Source organism: Thunnus thynnus, chromosome 3 (assembly GCF_963924715.1).
Source record: "Thunnus thynnus chromosome 3, fThuThy2.1, whole genome shotgun sequence".
Taxonomy (NCBI): Eukaryota; Metazoa; Chordata; class Actinopteri; order Scombriformes; family Scombridae; genus Thunnus; species Thunnus thynnus.
Window position 1 is genome coordinate 27,657,163 of NC_089519.1, and position 21,957 is coordinate 27,679,119.

Below are 21,957 nucleotides of genomic sequence, written 5' to 3' on the forward strand. Positions count from 1 at the left end.
TTGAGATTTTCCTGTCTGACCTGTCATTATAAGGTCATGTAATTATATTTAACACATATTTTAAACCCAAATAACCTACTCATAACCCTTTAAATTTCTCTATAGTTACATCTATAGAGTCACAGAATCTGATGGGACATGAAGTAGATTTCCTTTGCTAACACTGATGTGCTGGGTATGAACTATCTTGACTTCCTGGTGTTCTTTGATTGTTCCATGCTGAAAAACAGCTTTTTATGTCTCATTACAACATTCAACAGTCAAACATTACTTTTATAGTCAACCTTTAATGTATTCAACAAAATAATGTACAGTCACTGGAACAGATAGTGTTCTGGGCTGATGCAGAGGTAGCGTGGCCGAGCGGTCTAAGGCGCTGGATTAAGGCTCCAGTCTCTTCGGGGGCGTGGGTTCGAATCCCACCGCTGCCAAGGTTTTGTCCTGAGGAGTATCTGAAATGATATCATCATAAATTAAAATCACATAATAGGGAAAATACGTCTGATTTACAAGTCATTCCGTCTTCCTGTGGGACTATAGAAACTGTGGAATAGGAAATAAGCTCCAGTCCTTCCAAAATGTTCAAAGTCTCCCTCCAGTAAGAAAAAATTGGATGTTTGAGCAGATTGATGTCGTCTATGTGCAGAGTTTGACACTAGAAGGTGGTTTTCACATTAATTTGCTGGAAGTGGAAAGTTTCTCTGTGCTTGCCCGAATTTCTTTAGCTTACTTTGTGTGCCTATGAGCATGATTTGTGACATCACAACAAGTTTGGAGCCAATCATGATTCATTCACTGAGAACTGACTTTTCAGTGAAGAAGGAGACATATTATATCCAGCAGTTCAACTTTTTAAATTAACAATATATGCATATTCATAGATTCTTGATTTTTAACAAGCTAAATTTAACTTTTTTCTGCAGAAAAAAACATATCAGACACAATTGATTATTCCAAGCAGATTATTTTTAAATATCTTAAAACATGACCAGAGGTGTTAAGTGGTTTGTACTGTTGACATGGCAACTATAGTATGTGTAATGGTGATGTCAGGTAATTTCTTGTGTGGTCACTGTGAGTGTATTCATGTTCACCTGAGGGACAGTGAATGACCTAGACACACACACGCACACGCATAGGATATACTGTATATATATATATATATATATATATATATATATATATATATATATATATATGAATCCTAATGTTGTGTTAATGTTATTTTGTTTCATTGATTCTTGATGCTTTGGCAATATCATTGTTGTGACATTCATGCCGATAAAGCAAAATTTGATTTAATTTTGGTGACGCATCATGTTTCAGTCTGCCTGCTGTTCAGCAGCTGTAGGTCTGTCCTTCCATCATCTGTTCGTGCGTGTTCACACATGAAGGTCACAATATTTTTCAGCACACGGGGTCAGTTATTTTTGAGAAATTGTTTGTGCCTTTGTTTATATATTTGCATTTGGCTTGGACATTTGCTTGTGAGCCCACTCATGCAAGGACACATTTGAATATTCTCTCTCACTTTCTCTTATACACACACACACCTGAGATGTGTGCGCTGTGCAACACAAGAGCAACAACACAACACTGCACCTTGAACCACACTTATCCCTCCGAAAAGAACATTTTGTGAAATCCTATCATTTATAAGCTTTATTTGATGTAAACAGAGACTCAGTAACATAACCGTCAGGACAGAACCTTTGTTACACTTATGCATGCTCACACACACGCTTACGCAACACACACACACAGACACGTAAAACACACGCAGTGACAGACAGATAGAGAGAGTTCTAATGCATTTAATGGGGTTTCGATTTTGAGCTTAGGTCCACAGAAAGGAGGACAAAAACAGGACATAGTTAGTTATGTCATTTCCCGGATGCCTGTATTTGTGTGTCTTGTATTTCTATACGATAATTTCTTATTTTCATTGACAACTCTCCCTTTCTGTCTATCTCTGCATGTCTGTCTGTGTCACACACACATTCCTGTTATTATACACACTCATCCGCACACACACTACAGATACACTGTAGATATAGCTACTTTAATAGCATAGCAGTACGACACACAAAGAGCACAAACATGTTAGATGTCAAAATTGTGTTCTTGTTTACTTCATTTCTTCATCTTAGAGCTTGTCAACAGTAAATCATAGATACAGGTTGCTTCAGTCTCCAAACACTTTCCCCTTTCTTCTCTGAGAAAAGGAAACAACTTCCTCTAATTAGATGTTGGAGTTGCTGTTATAACCGTCTCCTCCTCCTGTTCCTCGTCTCTCAGACCGGTGTGGTCCTTCTGTTGGCGGCACAGTTTCCAGGCAGTATCTCTGTGTTGTTGTGAGCTGCTGCAGTGGTTAAATCATCCACAGCCATGTCAATTTTACCGTCTTTCAGAGGCGAGGTCAACGTGTAGAGCATGAAGTCTGAGCCCATTGTCGGCACACCTGGCACGACCTTGGATTCAGCAGAGATGGACGGCTCTCGGTCTCGCATCAAGGATGCTCGAAAGGAGTGTGATGTCGAGTCCCCGGCACTGTGGTTACTCCTGTAACTGCATCGGCGGGAGCGGTTATGGTAGTAACGGTTTCGGTAGTAAGATGAGGTGCGGGAGATGGGCGGCTTAATGAGTGAAGGCCGGCCTTTAGTGCGCAGCTGCCGGTGCTTCTCTATGAACACGTGCACTGCCAGGACGCCAACCATCTCAGCCAGCACAAAGGACAGAGCTCCAAAATAAAAAGACCAGCCGTAGGAGTAGCTCTTCTTGTTGTCGCTCTGGCTGGGGTCACCTGAGTTGGCTGATATGTACACGATGATGCCAATGATGTTACTGAGACCTGAAGAGGTGAGGGCGATAGAGAGAATCAGGTGTGATGATACACAGTGTAGGAAACGCACATAATCAGTGAAAAATCAGTGTGTGGAGGTTTTGTTTCTGACCTGCAGAGACGAAGAGTATACCCGCGCTGAGGATGACGTTGTAGCGCGACTTGTAGAACTCGCTGGCAGCGACGCACACACCTCCGAGAAATAATAAACCCACACTGAGGATGGGGAAGAGGCTGGAGGCTCGCACTGCTCCTGAGAGGAGAGGAGAGGAGGAGAGAAGAGGAGAGGAGAGGAGAGGAGAGGAGAATCAGTTATATATTACATTTGAATTCCTGTGACTTGTATTTCTGTTGTTAAGTCTCACAGTCACATGTGTTACTCACGTAGTAAATACTCTGCAGCGTCCTGCTCGTAGTCTGCATCTTCAGGAAAGTGATCGATGTCTTTGCAAACGCCCCGAAATGTTCCTGCAGGGAAACAAAGAAGTTCATCACGACGTTCCTCCTCGTCTCTCTGCTCTGTGTGTCATTTCATTACATGACATATTTACTGCACAATTATTAGAACCAACATCCTCTTTGACCCAGTACACTTTGCATACTCTCTCTAACAATGACTTGCATAATGCTTAATGTGATTCCGACCATTTGATGGGCTGTTTTGTATTGATTTTCAGTTCAATTCAGTTCCAAGCCTAACTGAGAATATTTTGTATGTCTGCCAAGAGGAGGTGGGGAGTTGTTTATCTAAACTTGGATCTCTTCTGCAGAGTTGCCACCGGAAGTATGTTCTTTCATGTCTCCTGGAAAATATGTTTGTAAATTACTAACATTTATTGATTATGTTGATAAAAAAAATTAAATTCAGGTGGTTTTGCATTTCTCTCGAAATGTATTTGCTGTCGTAAATGAGTATTATGTATAATTTCTAGGAAACAGGGTTGCTTCTTTCACTTCCTGTTAGGGCTGCGAATAACTGTCTAATCTGTCGATCATTTTCTCAATTAATCGATTAGTTGTTTGCTCTTATAAAATGTCAGAAAATGGTGAAAAATATCAATAACTGTTTCCAAAAGCCCAAGGTGATGTCCTCAAATGTCTAGTTTTGTCCCGACCAACAGTCCACAACCCAAAGATATTCAGTTTACTGTCAAAAAAGACTAAAGAAACCAGAAAATATTCACATTTGAGAAGCTGGAATCAGAGAATTTGGACATTTTCTTCTCAAAAAATGACTGACTGTGATTAACCAACTATCAAAATAGCTGGTGATTAATTTAATAGTTGGCAACTAATTGCTTAATCAACTAATTGTTACAGCTCTACTTCCTGTGTACATTCTGGACACGTAAAAGTAGCACTGACGTATTGTCAAGTTTGATAATGGTTGATTTAAGTTATGCATATTCTTCTATTTTAATAATAATGTTTAAAAAAGTGTATCATTGGCTACATTGTGTGTTTTCTCTGAACATAACAGATTAACAGGAGTGAAGGAGCTAATTGCAGATGGGGTCATTTTTGCCTGTACATATAATATATTTAGCTTATTTCTTGTTTACATGGATGTTTGCCTGATAAAAACCCTGCAGGTTGAAAAATTGCAATAAATATGTGGGAGCTTGCAAATTTCCTGGTTAATTTAGTTAAGTTAATACTAATTTTGACATTTCCTTCATTTAAATGTTGGTTCACTGAACTCAAATTAAGATTAAATACTGTTTGTCTTTTTCTGCAAAACCTGGACAATAAACCAGATTCACTACACAACACACAACAACAGTTGCATGCTAGCAACAATCCAGCATGTCCAAATTGCTGAAGACAAAACATCATAGTCGTCACATAGTAGTTCAGTAGACACCCAGCATGTTCAAGGGTCTGGATATAATGTATGTTGGCTTCAAAAAGTCCAGTTCTGCCATAAAAATGGCATTTTAAACATTTTAAACTTAGCAAGCGTCACCAGCTCTTCACATATCACATTCAAAGCACAGAGGAACCTCAAATTAGCTTTAATGAAGCCTTTGTTTGGTCTTCACGTCATCTATTGACATGAAGAGTGCACATACATTGCACATTAGCCTACATGTTCTCACTTTTCTGTAGCTCCTGTCCTTTTCTTTCTGTGTAGACGTATCACTGACTGGTTACCGTAAGACCTACAATGATATTCTACATACAGTAAGTAAATGTGACAATGTCACCGGGGTCAAACAGACATGAGTTAACTCACAGATGTTCTGTAGGAGAGGAAACATCCTCTGGCACTATATGTTGGCGAGAATCCAAACCATCGCAAACACTAACTGGTCCCAACAACCATAAAACTTCCAAACAGACAAACCCTTCAAGACGTATTTGAATTTGAACAAATTAGTTGTTTTTGTGAACAATTGAAATCAGCTGCACTTACGTTTCCTGCTCTTACTAACCTTTGGTGCCTTTCAACATTTGCACACACAGAGGATATATATTGATAAATGTGTCCCTATGTGCTGCACTGATTGACCGGTATTGATGATGTGACTCGGTCACCATGGTTACCAAAACAAAACTCATTCAGTGGTTAAAACTCGGCCGCAGTGAACAGGTCAGAGAGAAAATTCACCACTGAGAAAACATTTATTTCAAATGATAGAAAACAAAGAGAGACGAGGTTTTCCATCAGTTCACACCTTTATACTCTATAGAATTATTTTTCTTGCAGCATGTGTGACTGTCAGCTCTGCATTTCTTTAAGCTCTTATACAAAATCTGGTTGTAGTTTGACATGAATGAAACTACGGCTCTGTGCCCAAACTCTGCACTAGGCTACACTAACTGTAATAAATGCAAACAACCAATCAACAAATATAATCCTAAAGAAATCTACTCCGCCCGCCTCATCTTATTATAATTTATTGCACATAATGTACAGACGTTCTGCAGCCGTCTGTGTCTGATACAAAGACAGACAGACACACAAGATTGTTGAGGCATTGATGTCCTCTGCATGCTTTGTTACCTCTCCATTAAACCATTTTGGAGCTTAGTGATAGTGGGGCAGCAGAGGGAGGGGGTTTGGGAGGAAGGACGTGTGTGTGTGTGTGTGTGTGTGTGTGTGTGAGGGAGAAAAGAGAGAAGCTGAATATTATAATTATAATATGAGGAAAGCAAACAGAGGATATAGGATAAGAGAATGAGAGATGCTATTTAAAAAGTATAAATAATTGACGAGTGTCATTTTCATCCATCACCAGATTTAACCCTTTAAGCTTCACGTGATCTGCTGCAGGAACGCACATTTTCTATAACAACTAAAGCAGAAATAAAAAATAAAAAAGAAGTAACTTCAATGTGTTTTTAAATGAGCCTTTTTGGTTCAGCAGGCTGGTTAATTAAAGCTGGTTTAGGTCTATTTTACCTCTATCATCAGTATCAGATCAGCTGCCACATTTAAAGAAGCTTTTACAGATTTTCCTGTAGAGACATAAGAAGCATTTCTATAACCCCAAAGATTTGATGTAGTTTTCTTTTCTTCTCTTTTCCTGATATCGCTGCATTATTTTGTGGTACAGTATTTATATGAAGACTTGAAGCACTTTCTAACTTTAAGAAAGTTACTGTAGAAATAAACCAGAAATCACAGTAAAACGTTTCTTTTTAACTTTGTTTTATCTCTTTACTTGACAGCTCAGTTTATAGAACATCGTGTCAAAACTGTTTGGGTGCTAAAAATAAAGTTTGCCAATACTCTCATTTAGTCTAGTCAATTCCACAAGATCATGAACTTGGTTGTAATGATTAGCCGCAGAGGCAATGTTCTCTAATGATATCCTAGCCTATTTCCTATCTGTAGCATTTATAAGTCAATACAATGACATGGTGCTTTATAGTACATTTTTACTTCAGTGAAAGTAAAAGGCCTGATAAGAATGATATTAATATCATTAATATAGAATAATATCATTGCTATAATTTACAGTTTTTCTGTTGAGTGAGTTTTGGTTGCAAATCCTAATAATCCGTGAAAGAGTGAAGATGTAAAGTGAGTTTTGCCATCACAGACAGGGGCACAGTTCATATGTTTACCCTCAGTGCAGCAGGTCCTCCACAGACCTGAGTGCGTCAGGACCTCCTCGTTCTTGCGGACGGTCTCGTTGTCGTTCTGGCTCTTGGAGCGGCACATCCCGCGGGAGTACAGCCAGTAGTCCGTTCCCACGGCGATGGTCATGAGGCTGAAGGCGCAGAAAGCCCCCGCCGTGGTCAGCAGCATCATCACACCCCGGTTACACAGCCTCATGTCGGCCTCCTCCTCTTCTTCCTCCTCCTCCTCCTCCTCCTCCAGTTGACAGAGACCAGCAGGGTTTAGAAACTCTTAAAAACTTTCCCCCGGTGTCTTATCTTTGTGTGGATCCAGCCGGCTGAATTAAAATCAACTTCTGTGCACATCTTCCGCAACCTGCGCTAAACTCGCATCGTTGGACAACTGTGGAGGTTTTTTCCTCTAAACCAAACATTCACAGGACTTTGTTCACAAAGTTGAGGTGTTTCCATGTCAAGGGCGCAGAAGAGGATCACGGGATGTTTCTGATTTGATTTCAGTTGTGCAATAATAGTAGAAACAGAGCAGAAAGAGCAGCTGAGTGGAGAAAAAGTGGATAAATCTAGAGCCGAGATAAAAAGAAAAAAACAGCAACACCAGCGCCTCTCTGACACGATCTAGTTTGATGTAGCTCAACTCTGCGTGGCACTCACTGCAGTATGACCCCGCCTCCCTTTGTGTGTGTGAGTGTGTGAGTGTGTGTGTAAATGAGTGTGTGACACCTGCTGCCTTCATCTGCATCAGTCCAGCGGTGCAGCCAGTTCAGCACCATGGACAGCAGCTCGTTGGTTCCAGTGATTCATGTTCTTTAATGTAACCCAGTATAACCAGTGGTGGAAGTTTTATAAAACTTCACACACTGGAGAAACACTTCAACTAAGTTTAAGTCCTGAAGCCAGAATTTTAAATACCTTTGACCCCTTGCACTTACAGCTTTACCTAATAAGTCCTATTTATCTAGTAGTCTATTTATTTCTCTGTATTCATCTTTTTAGTGTCATTTAGAACATGTTTCTAACTTTCTAATTTGCATGTTAATGTTTTATGCTGCTTTTTATATTTTCTAAATGCATTATGTAAAGCACTTTGAAATGCCTTTGTGTATGAGAGGCACTCTGCAAATGAACTTGCCTTGCCTTATTCAAAGATCCCCTCCAGACATGTTTTATGACATCTAAAAATAATCTGCTTTGTATAATAATTTATGTCTGATATGGCTTTTCAACAAACTGTTCAATTGCCTTGTTAGATTAATCCTAAAAAATGACATCTTCTTCTTCTCCCTTATTGAAAAATTCAGAATCTATGAATATGTGAATATTGTTCATTTCAGAAGTTTAACCTTTATATTCTCAAGTAATCAATAAATTGTTTAATGTACAAAATGTCAAATGGGATGTGATGGGCTTTATCACATTTTTCTGACATTTTATAGACTTAACAATTTATTGAGGAAATAATAAGCACATTAATGTCTATCTATAATCTATAATTAATTTATAACTGTTAGTTGCAGCCCTAATGTTTCTCTAGTTTTTTGCTCCTCCATGTATGTAAATGAAGTGTACAAAATAAGCCAGAAATGTTAATTTCCAAAGAGCGTTTTGGCAGATATCACAGCTGTTTACTCATTACACGTCCTTCATATTAATATCCTCATCAGGATTCCATCCAACAGTAAATGGGACAGGAGCTGTCCAAGAGACTCGCAGGCCCCCTCATATCAATGAATAAAAAATAAATGAGAATATGAATATTTACAGATTTGAATATAAAGTGGGAGAGCATGTGTGTGGAAAAGCCAAAGCAATCAATGCACAAACCAAAAAAATATGGTGCCTCGTCATAAAATAATTTTAAATACATTTTTCACATCTTATGTTGCAGTAAAATATCCGGTTTGCATAGTGTTATTGAAAATATACAGCAGCTCACTTGTGTTTACAGTGCAGTATTTGACACTCAATTTTATATTATATATATTTTATATTTAAATTAGATATTTTGTACTTTTGGATACTGGCATATAATAGAAATGACAAACATTGCCACCTTGAAGCTGCCAGATACAACCACAGTCTCCTCTGGAGCAGTTAGGGATTGAGGGACTTGCTCAAGGGCATCTCAGCAAGCACAGCTCTTTCACTTTGTCCTCCCAGATTTATGCTTTCAGTCCATGAATCAACCAAATCAGCTGGCACAGACTGACACTATCAGGCAGGGACCTTTTCACCATCCTGAGTCCGAGGCAAAATGTCATCATCAGTAAACAAATTTGCTTTTGAAACAGTGTCTTCATAAAGTCGTGATTAAAGTCTATTTTGAAAGAATGAGTCATCACTGAATCACTTTTTGTAGCTGTTGCTAATTGTACAATATATGTGGTTGTACTTCATTTCAAGATAAAAGGATGATCACAATTTTTCAAGTCTGTCTTTAAACAACAGTCAGGTGCCCAAATGTACATTGAAACAGTTTTTTCTTGCTGTAATCATTCTTCCTCTTTATACTGGCCATTAAAATATCCTTTCCTAAAGGAAAATTGGAAAAATATATGTTTATCTGAAGATAATATGATGCTTCAGGCATCCAAATTAGTCAAATCAAGTGAATATCTTCCAAAGTTTCTATCATTTTAGTACAAAATTCCCTCTTTTTGTTACTGTTCTTCCACTGCAGCTCAACAGGGAAACACAAAGGGGGGATTGTACTAAAAACACAGTAACTTTGGAAGAGATCCAATTGATTTGATTAACTCAGACTGCTGAAGCCTCATATTATCATCATATAAACTTTCAAATACATTTTTGAAACTCAGAACCAGGACTGTAGATTTTGTCTTCCATCACTTACATTGAAAGCACATTAGGAAGAAATATTTTAATAGCTAATATGAACAAGAGGAATAATTACAGCGAGCTAAACCTCCTTCAATCTTCACATGAGCATCTGACTATTGTTTTAAAGACACACATATATATATATATGAATCTGTCCTTTAAGTGGAGATACATTGATAAAGAGAGTGAAAACACAGGAGCCAGAGTTACTGAAATGGTATTATGATAATTCATTTTAATGAAGGTATCATACTGTAGGTGTCTCTCACGCGCAGGTTAAGACAGCGCATGCAACACAAGATTACTGTCCTGTTACACAATTTCTTTAGGTCACTTTATAAAAGTTGCCTTCCTCTCTCCAACTCTTCCTCTTCTTCTTCTTCTTCTGCCTTTTGCATAGTAAAACGTTTTATTTTCCCCTCCTCTCCTCTCCCTCTTGTCTTTCTTATCTCATTCCCCAGTTCCTTCTCCTCAAAACTTACTTAATGTGAGTGTTAGCTGGGGACTGGAGAGGGAAAAAGAAAAGATATGAAATGGAGATTTTATAGAAAGAGGAGGAGAAAATAGGTCAAACAAAGAAAAAAAATTGACAGGTGAGGGTGCTGGCAGGGGTAAAATAAAACAGAAAAAAGGGAGGATGGGGTGGTGAGGAGTTAAATAGAGAAGTGTACAATAACATGAAAACCACTTCTAGCTCTATATCCCATTCCTATGTACATATACACTGAAACACAAGTCATACAGAATTATTACGACTACTTTATATGTTCATTCCACAGAATCTCATATTTTCTTGTCATGGACAGCCAAAAACAGTCTTTGTTCCGTGCTTTGTACTGTAAAGCAAACTCTTATTGACATTATTAGAGATAGCGTACACAGCATTCGGAGTGGAAACTGAAACTTGATTTGGATATTGGATGGATATTTCAAAACTGACTTGCATCGATTAAATTCAAGACACAAAAGGTTTTTTTTTTTTGTTTTGTTTTTAATCTCTGATATGTCAAAAAGTAAATCTTTAAAGAACTACTTGTACCTACAAATATGGCATGCATAGAGGAGCTGCACCACAAAGACTGTATAGGCCTACACAGCACTAACCCACCGCGTACACAGTGCCATAGAGAAGGGAGAGATTAAGCAAGAAGAAAGACAGAGACATTTTTTTAAATATCGCTGCCAAACAGGCATTTTGGGGGATTTCTCTCTTTTTTTTTTCACTTTTCTTTTTTTTTTTTGCATCAATTTGGAAGACGAGACGTGCTTAAGACTAAGTTCAGGACTAACTTAGACATGAGGTTATAAATCAGGACTTTCAAAATCCTTCCTTCTCTCCAAACCGCAGCCTGCACAGACACATGTTTGTGTGTGTGTGTGTTTGAGCACATACATGACACATATTGATCATGGAATGTTCATGACGCAACTTTTACAGGCCGAAGAGAAGGAAATCGAGTAAACAAACACACACACACTGTCGCTGATCGATGGAGCAAATACACACAGTTACACGTTTGCTGTGACTCTTGACCGCTGGCCTCTGTATTGACGAGGTCCCGTGAATACTACACACGCCTGCAGTTTTCCGGAAACTGGTTTGTTACCATGTGGCTACTGGTCAAGCTCAGTCCCACTGTGACCAACCAGCAGCTAAAGCCAGTTTGTTTTATTCTGTTTCTTCTGTGTGTGTGTTTTTAGACGTCAGTGGGAGTGTAAATATGTTTAAGGTGCTGATGTGAGTCTGAGGATTTGTATGTATGAGACGTTTTGGCTTCAGGTTCAGTGGTTTGAGTCCAGGTGATGGCGATGAGATGCGGGATGGGTCTTCCTATGAAATGTAACCGGTCTGTGCGGGTTTGGAGTTAAATCTTGGCTGGGCTGCGTCTAACCAACAGGAATTCCTCAGACTTGTATGATGAATTCAGGGTTGGTGTAAGAGAAGCCTTGAAACTCGTTCTGGTCCAGATTCATGATGAAGAGCTTGTCTGTTGGCGTCAGCTCCACCGCCATCTTTGTGAACTCCTTGTCGAAGTTGCCCACGTCACGGCGAGATTTCTGCCGCAGAGAGACGGAGACGGAGAGAGAAAGAGTCAGAAAAATGAAGTTGGAATGAATTTTACACAGCGTTAAAAAGGCATTTTTAACAAGTTTGACAACAAGCAAAAAGAAACAACTTTCCCATAGAAGCACAATGACGACGGGTAGAGAAGGAGGAAAGGGAAGTCCACTTTTTCAGCACACAGAAAGACATATTTTAATAATAATCTGCAGAGGTGGGACAGAGTCAGTGATTTGCAAGTCACAAGTGAGTCTCAAGTCTATGAAGTGCAGAGTCAAGTCCAAGTCAAGGGACCATGTTGGAAATAAGTGTTTTCACTTTAGCAAACAGTTACTCATTTATACATCAGACAGACATAAAGCAACATTTTCATGACAATGGGTATGACATGCAACAAGGGTTCCTGGCTGGAATTGAAGCAGTGATGTTGCAGTTATGTCAAATGCACATTAACCATTCGGCTAGTGGGGAGCTCCAACAAGAGCTTTTTTTTTTGCTGAAAACAGCTGCCTGGTGCTGCTGGAAACGATGTGAGTGAGAATGGAAAAAACAAAACAATGAGCTGAAAGACGCTAAAAGCTGAGGGAAACTTAGTTAATATTAATTCCCTGTGGGAGTTAAAAACTACACTATAAAAAAACCCCATTGACATTACAGGTCGACATTTGATCCACTGTTGAAACAAAAATATTAATAAATGCAGCTTTTGTAAGCTTTTGGACTTATGGTGGTCTTGAGTCTAAAGTAAAAGTGAAGTCACAAGTCATTAGTGTTAAAGTCAAAGTCGTTTGTTAAGTCTATCTTGATTTTGTCGAATCTAAAGTCATCAGATTCACGACTTGAGTCCACACCTCTGATAATCTGTCAATGGGTGGCACCACAAGGATGACTCTGAAGTCTGGACTCAGCACAACACACCAATGACTCCATACAGGACTGGGGGGAGCAAGTCGACAAAAACAAAAACACACCCTGCCAACAGACCCAGAAACACAGTCGAGAGATGGAGAAGACCCCCTGAAACAGTTCAACAGCACAGATGCAGATAGATCCAAGACAAACTCCCAGAGCCAGAGAGAGGAAATGTTCCAGTACAGACAAGGATCGATAAAAAAGACCAGCTGCAGACCAAACCACAACCGGAAAAGATTTCACACAGGGAGGAGAAGCAGTGAGCCTCAGGCAAGACACATGTATCAAACACACACAGATCACACAGAGCGTTTAGTTTCCTACCTCCTCCTTTTGTCTCATCACAGGGCTTCCAGCTGAACTGAGGAGGGACCGGAAACTTTCCCATCTCTACCACTGGTCCTCGTACACTAATTCAGCTCGTTTTTTTGTATGTGAAGCAGATGTGAGCTGCATGTTTTATGTTTACAGTGTGTGTGTTTTGTTTTCTTTGTGGGTAAAATTTTATTTAACCCTTCATATTTAGCATTTTTAAGCACTTTATAACAATTAATAAATGGTTTAAAGCACACTATAATGTAGTTAAAGCAAGAACATTTAGTGTTTATTAATGTCTTTGACAGCTATAACTGTGTATAAATTGTGAATCACCATAACTGGTGTATAAACATTTAATAAATGAACAATATGACACTTCTATTCACATATGTCTTCATATTTTATATAAAGTATTTATTATATTTATTAATGAAGTATTAATCTTTTTATAAAGAAACTGAGCAATGGACATAAAGTTAAGATTTTTTACTACTATTATTATTATTATTATTATGACTGTAGTTTGACTATTACATGAATGAAAGTTTGAAGGTCAACATGTCTTCATAAGTTTTGAACACACTTGTTAAAACATTTGAAACTCGCCTGTGATAAATTGTGTGTATTAGTTAAATGTAATAAATTTATAAAACATTCTAAGGATTTGTTCATGTGTAATTAAATATAATTACAGCTATGTTATGTTAATCATTTATTAAAGAGGAACTCCACATTATTATTATTATTTTGCACTGTACACACAGTCACATCAATTCTTGTTTGCATATTATATGAAAACAAGTGATTTTTCCCAACAGTTTGCATAGTAAGTTGCTGCTGAACCTAACTTGCTTTAAAGGTCAGTTAAGATGAATTTTCCCTCTTCAACTGTGACAAAATAGCAAATACTCGCTAGCAGCTGCCGCACTAAGCAGAACATTACCTCACTCGCTTTTTTACACATAGAATATATATATATAAAGTCGTTAAGGTAACAGATACCAAAATATTCCTGAAGTGAGTTGAATTGAAAATCATCATCTAAGCTTCAGAGAACTAACAGTAGCTAATGTTAGTTTCCATTAACAACACCAGAAATCAAGGGTTCATAATCTCCAACTGTTGATTGACCCGTTATGAAGTTATAACTGTTAACAAATGCATTAATAAATATATAGAAATGTCCTTATATCAGCTTACAACTAAACCATAGTGCGTTATGAACTTTTTTTGTTGATATTGCTTATGAATGCTAAATAGGAGGGTTCAAGCAATAGTGAGACATTTTGGATATTATTATTATTATTATTATATTATCATTACTTATTGACTAAGTAAGATGAGAAGATTGATAAACACTCTCAGTGGCATCAATCTTCTCGTCTAACTCTCAGCAAGAAACCAAATATGTCCCAAAAAGTTGCTCTACTTCTTTTAGTGTTTTTTGGGTGTAACAGCAGTAACAAGGCAGACACAGCAGAAGTAGTCTGGTAGGCACCAGTGAGTATATTATCAGTTTCCAGTCATACAGGACAGTTACACAATCCACAGAAGCATCTCTCTCATCCATAACAATTTATCCAAATATCTCTCTGATGTAGAACTTGATATATATATATATGTATATGTTTTCTTTCATACTATATCTCGTTATATCATAAATGTTTCGTCACCGTTGCCGTCATCACAATAAACGCTCACTTTCTTCACCTGGCAGCATCATCTGTCATCTTTGTATAACATAAATTTTGTCATGACAACAAAAAGTGATGTCATCATGCCGCCACCTCCCCTTTTTGATACAGTACAAGCTCAAAGAACTAGATTTGACACGTTACTACCCTGCATCATTACACAGTTACAAAAAGATAATACAACCAGTCTCACATTGAAACACACTTTGTCTTCTCAGACAGTTTGTTTTATATATGAAAATGACTTTAAAAGGGTTGTATTGTCGGAGAACAGATAAGCTATAATGCATATTCTAATAATCATACATGTACTGTAAAATGGCACAAGATGGCTGCCCTTCATCACAGTTGTTAAGGACATATTTTGACTGCACCCTCATGAAGCTGAACTGTATTTTGGCACTTTTGGACATCGTGTTTCTGTATGCTAACAAACTACCAGCTTCACAAGACTCTACAGGGCTTCACAGAAAGTGAAATTCCCCCAAAAATGGTTGTTTACAAGCAAAAAAGATATGCCCTCTGTATCGTTAAAAACACAGTGTAATGCTTTGAGTGATGAATCAGGAGAAAAGTGATGAGTTTTCAGTCAAAAAACAGTAACTTGACGTTGACCTACATCCTTGCTGACTGCATGTATAGAGACTTCTATCCTCTGACTGGTTAAAAATGAAATCAGCAAAAATTTTCCGATAAGCTCACCACAACACTGACTGAACAGAAAGTGTAGAAGTATTTGGTCCTATAGACAAAAGTAAAGTCAACATTAGGAAACTGATTAGTACTCAAACAATCAAAGCAAAGCAATTGGTCAGTTTTCACTTACACAGTGTGAATATTACCAATATGTGATCATAGTACACTCATCAATATTACTGATAGGTCATAGTCAATATGCAGTTATAGGGAGGGTGACACAGAGAGAGAGAGCAGGTTCAGATCGGCCCCGAGGTCGGACTCCGACCTGAACCTGCCGGTGTTGTAAGGAGCCGGGCAGCATTCAGGAGTGAGCAACGTTTGTGCACTGAAGATAGAAATACAGCCAGTAGAGCTGATATGAGAGCAGCAGGATAACATGACGTGCTAATCCACAGTGAACTGAAAACAGAGTGACCGCTAGAAACAAGACTAGTCTCCTACTGGCAACTTGACACGTGATTATCTGTTTATTTCTCCTGATTGTTAGCGTTTGAGCACCTGTCTGCATTTCCATCTGGATGTTATTTAAAGAAGTAGTTTGACATTTTGGGAAATGTGCTCATTCTTTCTTTCTGAGAGTGAGATGAAAAGAGAACTCCACAGATTTAGTATCTCTCTACTACAACATTGTCGGACTCACGATGGACAGTTTAAAAAAAAAAAAAAAACATCAAAACTGATACAGCAGAACCAGAGATAACGTCTTTTATTCCATGAATTCTTACTCCTTGTCCAAACATGGCGCCTTCGTTGCCCATAATGCAACTTCACAACCGACAATTCAGTTGGAGATTCAAGTCTATTATGCTAGTAGCAGCTAATGTAACCTCGAGCTGAGATGAGGAGCGAGCTGCAGAGGTCTGATAACCTCACCTCTGTCTAACTCCACAGCCCCAGATTTTATTCATTTTCAAACTCTTCAGCCCAAACTGAAAGTGACATCACTCAAAGCAATTCATCAGACGTCTGGAGCCACAACGAGGCTTCAAAAGACTTTTTTCACATATGTAGTAGACCTGTAAACAGACTTTGATTTGTTAAATTGGTGGAATTCCCCTTTAAGTACAGAATTAGAGCAAGGGGGTGATAATCCTGGCTTAGCATAAAGACTGAAACAGCTGGCTAATCTGCATAGTTCAAATATTCACCTACCAGCACCTCTAAAGCTCAAAGAGATATTTAATGTGGTTTTCAAAATGTGGTTACCTAGACATCATGTTTGCAAGAATACTTATGAAGGGTATAAAGTCATATTTCTTCGCTACACATCCATTTATTTTTTTGATTACCTTCGAATCACAGTGGTAAGGTAAAGCTACTGGTTTGTCAAAACTTAATAGAAAAATAAAGAAACACGGCTTTACTGTGTTTTCTCTTCACTGCAGAGAATTTTACTCTCCTTGGGCACTTATTGTGTTACGAGCTTCTTCATGGACGGCCCTTTTACAGGACCATAAGACTAGCTAGCAAGGCTACTGAAAATTAGACCACTGGCTGTCTCTGAGGGTCACGTGACCCTCACCTTGCGGGTCCTGGGCGACCCTCGTGAGTCTGTCGGTTTTAGGGGGAATTACATGGTGTGTGTTTGATGACAAGACTTTGAGAAGTCACTGCACCTGGCTGTTGTTCGCCAAGAAATAGTTAAATCACGTATCTACCCTTAAAACCGCGAATGATCATTTTTACATTTCTGTATGTGGATTAAACAAATGAAATACAACATGTTAGCTTTAGAGGTGTTTGTAGGCGTATTTTTGAATTTTGGAGAGATCCAAGCGATCTGTTTCCCCCAGCTTCCAGTCTTTATGCTAAGCTAGGCTAATCTCACATGGGAATAGTATCAATCTTCTCTTGTAACTCTCAGAAAGAAAGCAAGTCAGCACATTTCCCAAAGTGTTGAACTCTTCCTTTAACCTTTTCACCCTGCCGAATACAGCCTGGATATGATTTTTTTTTTTTTTTTCATTTTTTTGTGTATGTGTCTGAGGTGGGGGGTTTACTAGTGCAGCCCAGTGATATGTGGCATGGTCAGTGAGTTGTGTGAGGGTACTCAGGGTTAACAAATGAGAAGCCTTGGAATTCTTCCTGGTCCAGGTTGGCTATAAGCTCCTGATCTGGGGGGGTCAGCTCTGGGGGGTGGCGTGTGAAAAAACGATCAAAGTTCTCCGCATCACGCCCACACTGCCATGGAAAGGAGAGGAGAGAGAGAGAGAGAGAGAGAGATGTGGGGAGGGGGATGGAGTGAGTATGATGAGGGATGTAAGAAAAAAAGGACAACAACAAACAAAGAGAAAAAAGAGAAATACAACTAAAACATGGCATCAACCAATAAAATCACTCACAGCCGAAACTGTGGATTTCCATTGGTCCATATATGAGCCAGTGATATTTCAGCGTTATCATTGGTGACTACAATCACAAACTCTGCATTTGTCAGAGTAGTGACCAATGGCAGGTGATGGTTGGGTTCGGGGAGGATGAGCGATCTAAATCGTTTCTACGACTTACCTCCAGAGTTTGACCTAATCGTATGTGTCATTTCCTTCAGTGTTTGTAACCAATTTCTGTGGCGATCAGTGAGTTTCAGGTTATAATCAACAGCTGAAGAGTGAGAATGTGTAAAATACTCACAGCTTTAGGTTTGAAAGGCGGCTGGACCTCTTTATTCTCCAGTTTTTCCCAGTCTATATAGCGGAAGAAGGCGTGCTCCTTGATGTCTCTCTCCCCCTCTGGACCACAGCCCAGACGCTTACCTGGGTGCTTGGTCATCAGCTAAAATCACACACAGACACCATGTGAGAGGAGTGTGTGTGTGTGTGTGTGTGTGTGTGTGTGTGTATATAACGTCTCTTTCCATACCCACTAGTCCTTCACTACATCTGCATTTAAGCAACAATAAGTGATGTTTTGGGGGAAAGTTGTGACCTTTTACGTTGATATATTGAACTTCTTAGCAAACAGTTGCTTATTTATACATCCAGCAGTTACGGAGCAACATTATCATCATTCATTTGGAGTTATGTTTCTGTCCACACGGTGAATATAAGTCATATATGTAAATATTAACTCTCTTTTAGCTCTGTTTTTGGTCTCTATCAACTCCTGAGGGAAATATGTGGCTCTTAAATTGCTAAATGCTTCAATATGTTCACCAGCTAGTCGCTAACTGTGTCTGCGTGCCATTTAGTGCTGAGCAGGTAGTGTACAGCAGAGTTTTAGCTCTCTCTGAAAACAGCTGCCTGCTGTGGCCGAAAATGACACTATGAGAGAAGTGATAGTGAACCACAACGGTAAATGTGCAGGCAGACAGCTAAACAATGAGCTGGAACTCGCTATAAAGCTCTTTACACCTGCAGAGTCGGGTGATAATTCTCAGTAGGTTCATCATTACAAGCAACGCCTCTCACATTATGTAGTCATTATAAAAATATCCATTATAGCTGCTTTAAGTCACACTCAGGGGGTAAGGAGGGATGAGATAAATAAAGAGGTAAATAGGATAAACATATCAGAAGGGAGGAAATACATGAACACATTCATAAAAATGCAGTTTGTTAGTTTTTAAGGTAAAGCTGATCTATCATTATCTTGACAGATTCTTACAATTTATAAGCTTTCAAATAGTTCATGGCAGAGCTGAGCTGCTGTATTAGACTGCATTTACAGTCTAGTTCAGTTGTACAGAACTAGAGCAACATTTGGTAGATTAATCACAACTAGTTTGATAATAGAATGAAAAGTACAAAGTTATTTTTCAAGCAAAAATGCCAAAAATTTGCTGGTTAAAGGCTCTAAAAAGGTGAGAATTTGTTGCTTTTCTTGTTCTTACATCACTGTAGATTTAATATTTTGGAGTTTTGGACTGTTGGTCGGACAAAATAAGACATTTAAGGACGTCACCTTGAACTCCAGGATGTTGTGATGAGCATTTTTTCATTATTTTCTGATGTGACCAAATGAAAAATGGTGAAAATAATCAGCAGATTAATCAATAATAAAAATAATCTTTTGTTGCAGCCATATACAGATGTAGCTAATAAAGTGGCTCGCAAGTGTATATTAATGTGTTTTACCAAAACAGTGTTTACAAATTAGCAAAACGGAATTTAAATTTTTAACATTTCCTCCTTTACTCGTAACTTGCAGTTTTACAGCAATTAGTGGAGAATCAGCTCTGATGAACGCTGCAGTGTTCAGAGCAGACAGGGTGAGGGATTAGGGGTCAGATTGAGTCTGTATGTATACAGTATGTGCATTTGAGCATGTGTTCTCACCCCCTTGCAGATTGCAACAGCTTCTTTGGACATGGATTTCGGATAAGAGACATGATGCTCCATGATCGATTGGAACAGCTCATCTTCGTCCTCCCCGTCAAAAGGCGGCTGGACACAGAAATATACTTTAGCGTTTTCAGTTCTTGTCACAGTTGAGTGTTTTCAATTATAAAGGGACTATAGTTAATGGATACAAACCTGTCCAGCGAGCATTTCATAGAGCAGTACTCCGAAGGCCCACCAGTCCACAGACTTCCCATAAGGCTGATAGGCGATGATCTACAAAACACAAAGTCAGAAAGGATCAAGTATCAAGTTAAAAAGGATGAAAACAAGACCAGTTACCACACAGCATGTAAACACACCTCAGGGGCGATGTAGTCTGGTGTTCCACAGAAAGTCTTTGTGGTAACTCCATCGAGCATGTTCTCCTTGCACATGCCGAAGTCGGCGATCTTTATATGGCCTTCAGAGTCCAGCATCACGTTGTCCAGCTTCAGATCCCTGCAAACACACACACACACACAAGTGATAAACACACAAACTACTCGGAGATGTTTGTGAATAATCACATAGCAGATTTGATTCACAAACGAACTCACCGATACACAATGCCTTTGGAGTGAAGGAAGAAGAGTCCGATGGCAATCTCTGCAGCATAGAACCTGAAATACACAAACACCAGTTTATAGATATGGACACACAATAGAGTGTGTGTTAGATGTGAGACAACAACACAGCTGCATATAGAAAAATACGTAAGTACATACAATATAGGTAGATAATCTCCATACACAAATACACTACTGTACCCCTTGAACACAGAGTTTACACTATTCCTAAATGATAAAACACAGTAACAAGTGGTCAGTAAAGTGGGAGAGTATATTTAAATAAAAGAAAAAAAGGTGCGGACAATATGAGTAAAAGATGCTGTAATATCCCAATATAATATCTGATGACACTCATAAATGATGAGAGATGCTATTGTGAGAGTTATTCAAGATGATGTTATTGTGAACTACTTCATATTGTTGTCACCAACCTACATAATCACATTACTAGAGCTATTTTGATAATCAAATAGTCATTTTAGTCATTTTTTAACCATAAATGCCAAATGTTCAGTGGTTGCAGCTTCTCAAATGTGAGAATTTGAAGGTTTTCTGTGTCATACATGATAGTAAACTGAATAACGTTGGATTTTGGACCGTTGATTGGACAAAACAGGGTAACTGACGACGTCTCTTTGACCTTTAAGAAATTTTAACAGCCATTTTTCTCTCTTTTCTGACATTTTATAGATAAAATGATGAATCGACTAGTCATGAAAATATTTGTATACATCTTAATAAGCCTTTTAAGATCTTACAACTATCATGCTTTGCTTTTGCATAAAAGTAAATGAGTTGAGTTAAATGCAAAGTGTTCAAATAATGTATTAACTATCAATACAGTAGCTCTTTTACTGTGAAGCAGCTGCAGGCACCTGACACATACTATGTAAATAAAAGGGTTATCTAAATCTAAATTTGTACATCCTTTAAAATGTTTGGTCAGATTAGCCCAAAATATTGCAAAAGAGGAACAGATATCAGTGAAACAGAGCATAACACAGAAAAAACAAATTTTAAAGGCTCAATAAGAACAGGAGATCACACCGTACTGGATGATACATGATACTGTTTTTAGCAGAAAGGCGATATTGATACTATAACATAAAACATGTTGTTGTTTTGGTGTGTTTACTCACACAGCATGAGGCTCTTTGAACTTTCCAACCTGTTGGATCTGGTACATGAGGTCTCCTCCATTAATATACTCCATCACAAAATACAATCGGTCCTGGAGAACAAGGACAAAGGAATAAGGAAGGAGATGAGAAAGAAGGATCAGGGATGAATAAGTCATCATCGATCTATAAAATAGTTGTGGGTTCTCATGTTTCTGTTAATGCGAGACGTCGTGTCGTACCATTGTCTGGAAACAGGAGTGCAGCTGAGTGAGGAAAGGCGGTTTCCCAGACAGAGCGAGGACTCTCTTCTCCACCATGGTGCACTCCACGTCATCGTCCTGGATCACCACGTCTTTCTTTAGGATTTTTATGGCGTACAGCTCGTCCGTACCCTTCCTCTCAGCCAGCATCACCTGAGAAGAGTCCGTGAGAAGTAAACAGGTGAGATTCACGCCGCTGATTCAATGCGACTCACAAACGTCCGTGAACGTGCA

General features: G+C 38.7%; 2 protein-coding genes and 1 non-coding gene across 4 annotated transcripts in view; 1 reads left to right on the forward strand and 2 right to left on the reverse strand.

Moving 5' to 3' along the window:
* The first annotated feature begins 349 nt into the window (after window positions 1-349).
* Window positions 350-431, forward strand: trnal-aag (transfer RNA leucine (anticodon AAG)). The gene has a single exon. It is a non-coding gene; the product is annotated as a tRNA-Leu (tRNA).
* A 1,176-nt stretch (window positions 432-1,607) lies between these two features.
* Window positions 1,608-7,745, reverse strand: cacng3a (calcium channel, voltage-dependent, gamma subunit 3a). Its single transcript, XM_067585968.1, has 4 exons — window positions 6,917-7,745; window positions 3,227-3,310; window positions 2,955-3,095; window positions 1,608-2,851 (listed from the first exon to the last, which is right to left on the reverse strand). Exons 1-4 carry the CDS (start codon window positions 7,125-7,127, stop codon window positions 2,295-2,297), a joined length of 993 nt encoding a protein of 330 aa, XP_067442069.1. The 5' UTR covers window positions 7,128-7,745; the 3' UTR covers window positions 1,608-2,294.
* Window positions 7,746-9,979: 2,234 nt separating this feature from the next.
* The window catches only part of LOC137179987 (protein kinase C beta type-like), a 39,377-nt gene continuing 27,399 nt past the window's right edge, over window positions 9,980-21,957 (reverse strand). The window contains exons 10-17 of one of the 2 annotated variants that reach the window (XM_067585123.1): window positions 21,703-21,876; window positions 21,482-21,573; window positions 20,331-20,393; window positions 20,094-20,232; window positions 19,927-20,007; window positions 19,729-19,836; window positions 18,086-18,226; window positions 9,980-11,827 (exon numbers count right to left, since the gene is read on the reverse strand). In XM_067585123.1, coding sequence (XP_067441224.1) covers window positions 11,675-11,827; window positions 18,086-18,226; window positions 19,729-19,836; window positions 19,927-20,007; window positions 20,094-20,232; window positions 20,331-20,393; window positions 21,482-21,573; window positions 21,703-21,876 — 951 coding nt within the window. In that variant the 3' untranslated portion in view covers window positions 9,980-11,674. Of the gene's footprint in view, window positions 11,828-14,544; window positions 17,636-18,085; window positions 18,227-19,728; window positions 19,837-19,926; window positions 20,008-20,093; window positions 20,233-20,330; window positions 20,394-21,481; window positions 21,574-21,702; window positions 21,877-21,957 lie in introns of those variants that run through there. The other variant, XM_067585122.1, reaches the window with a different exon arrangement.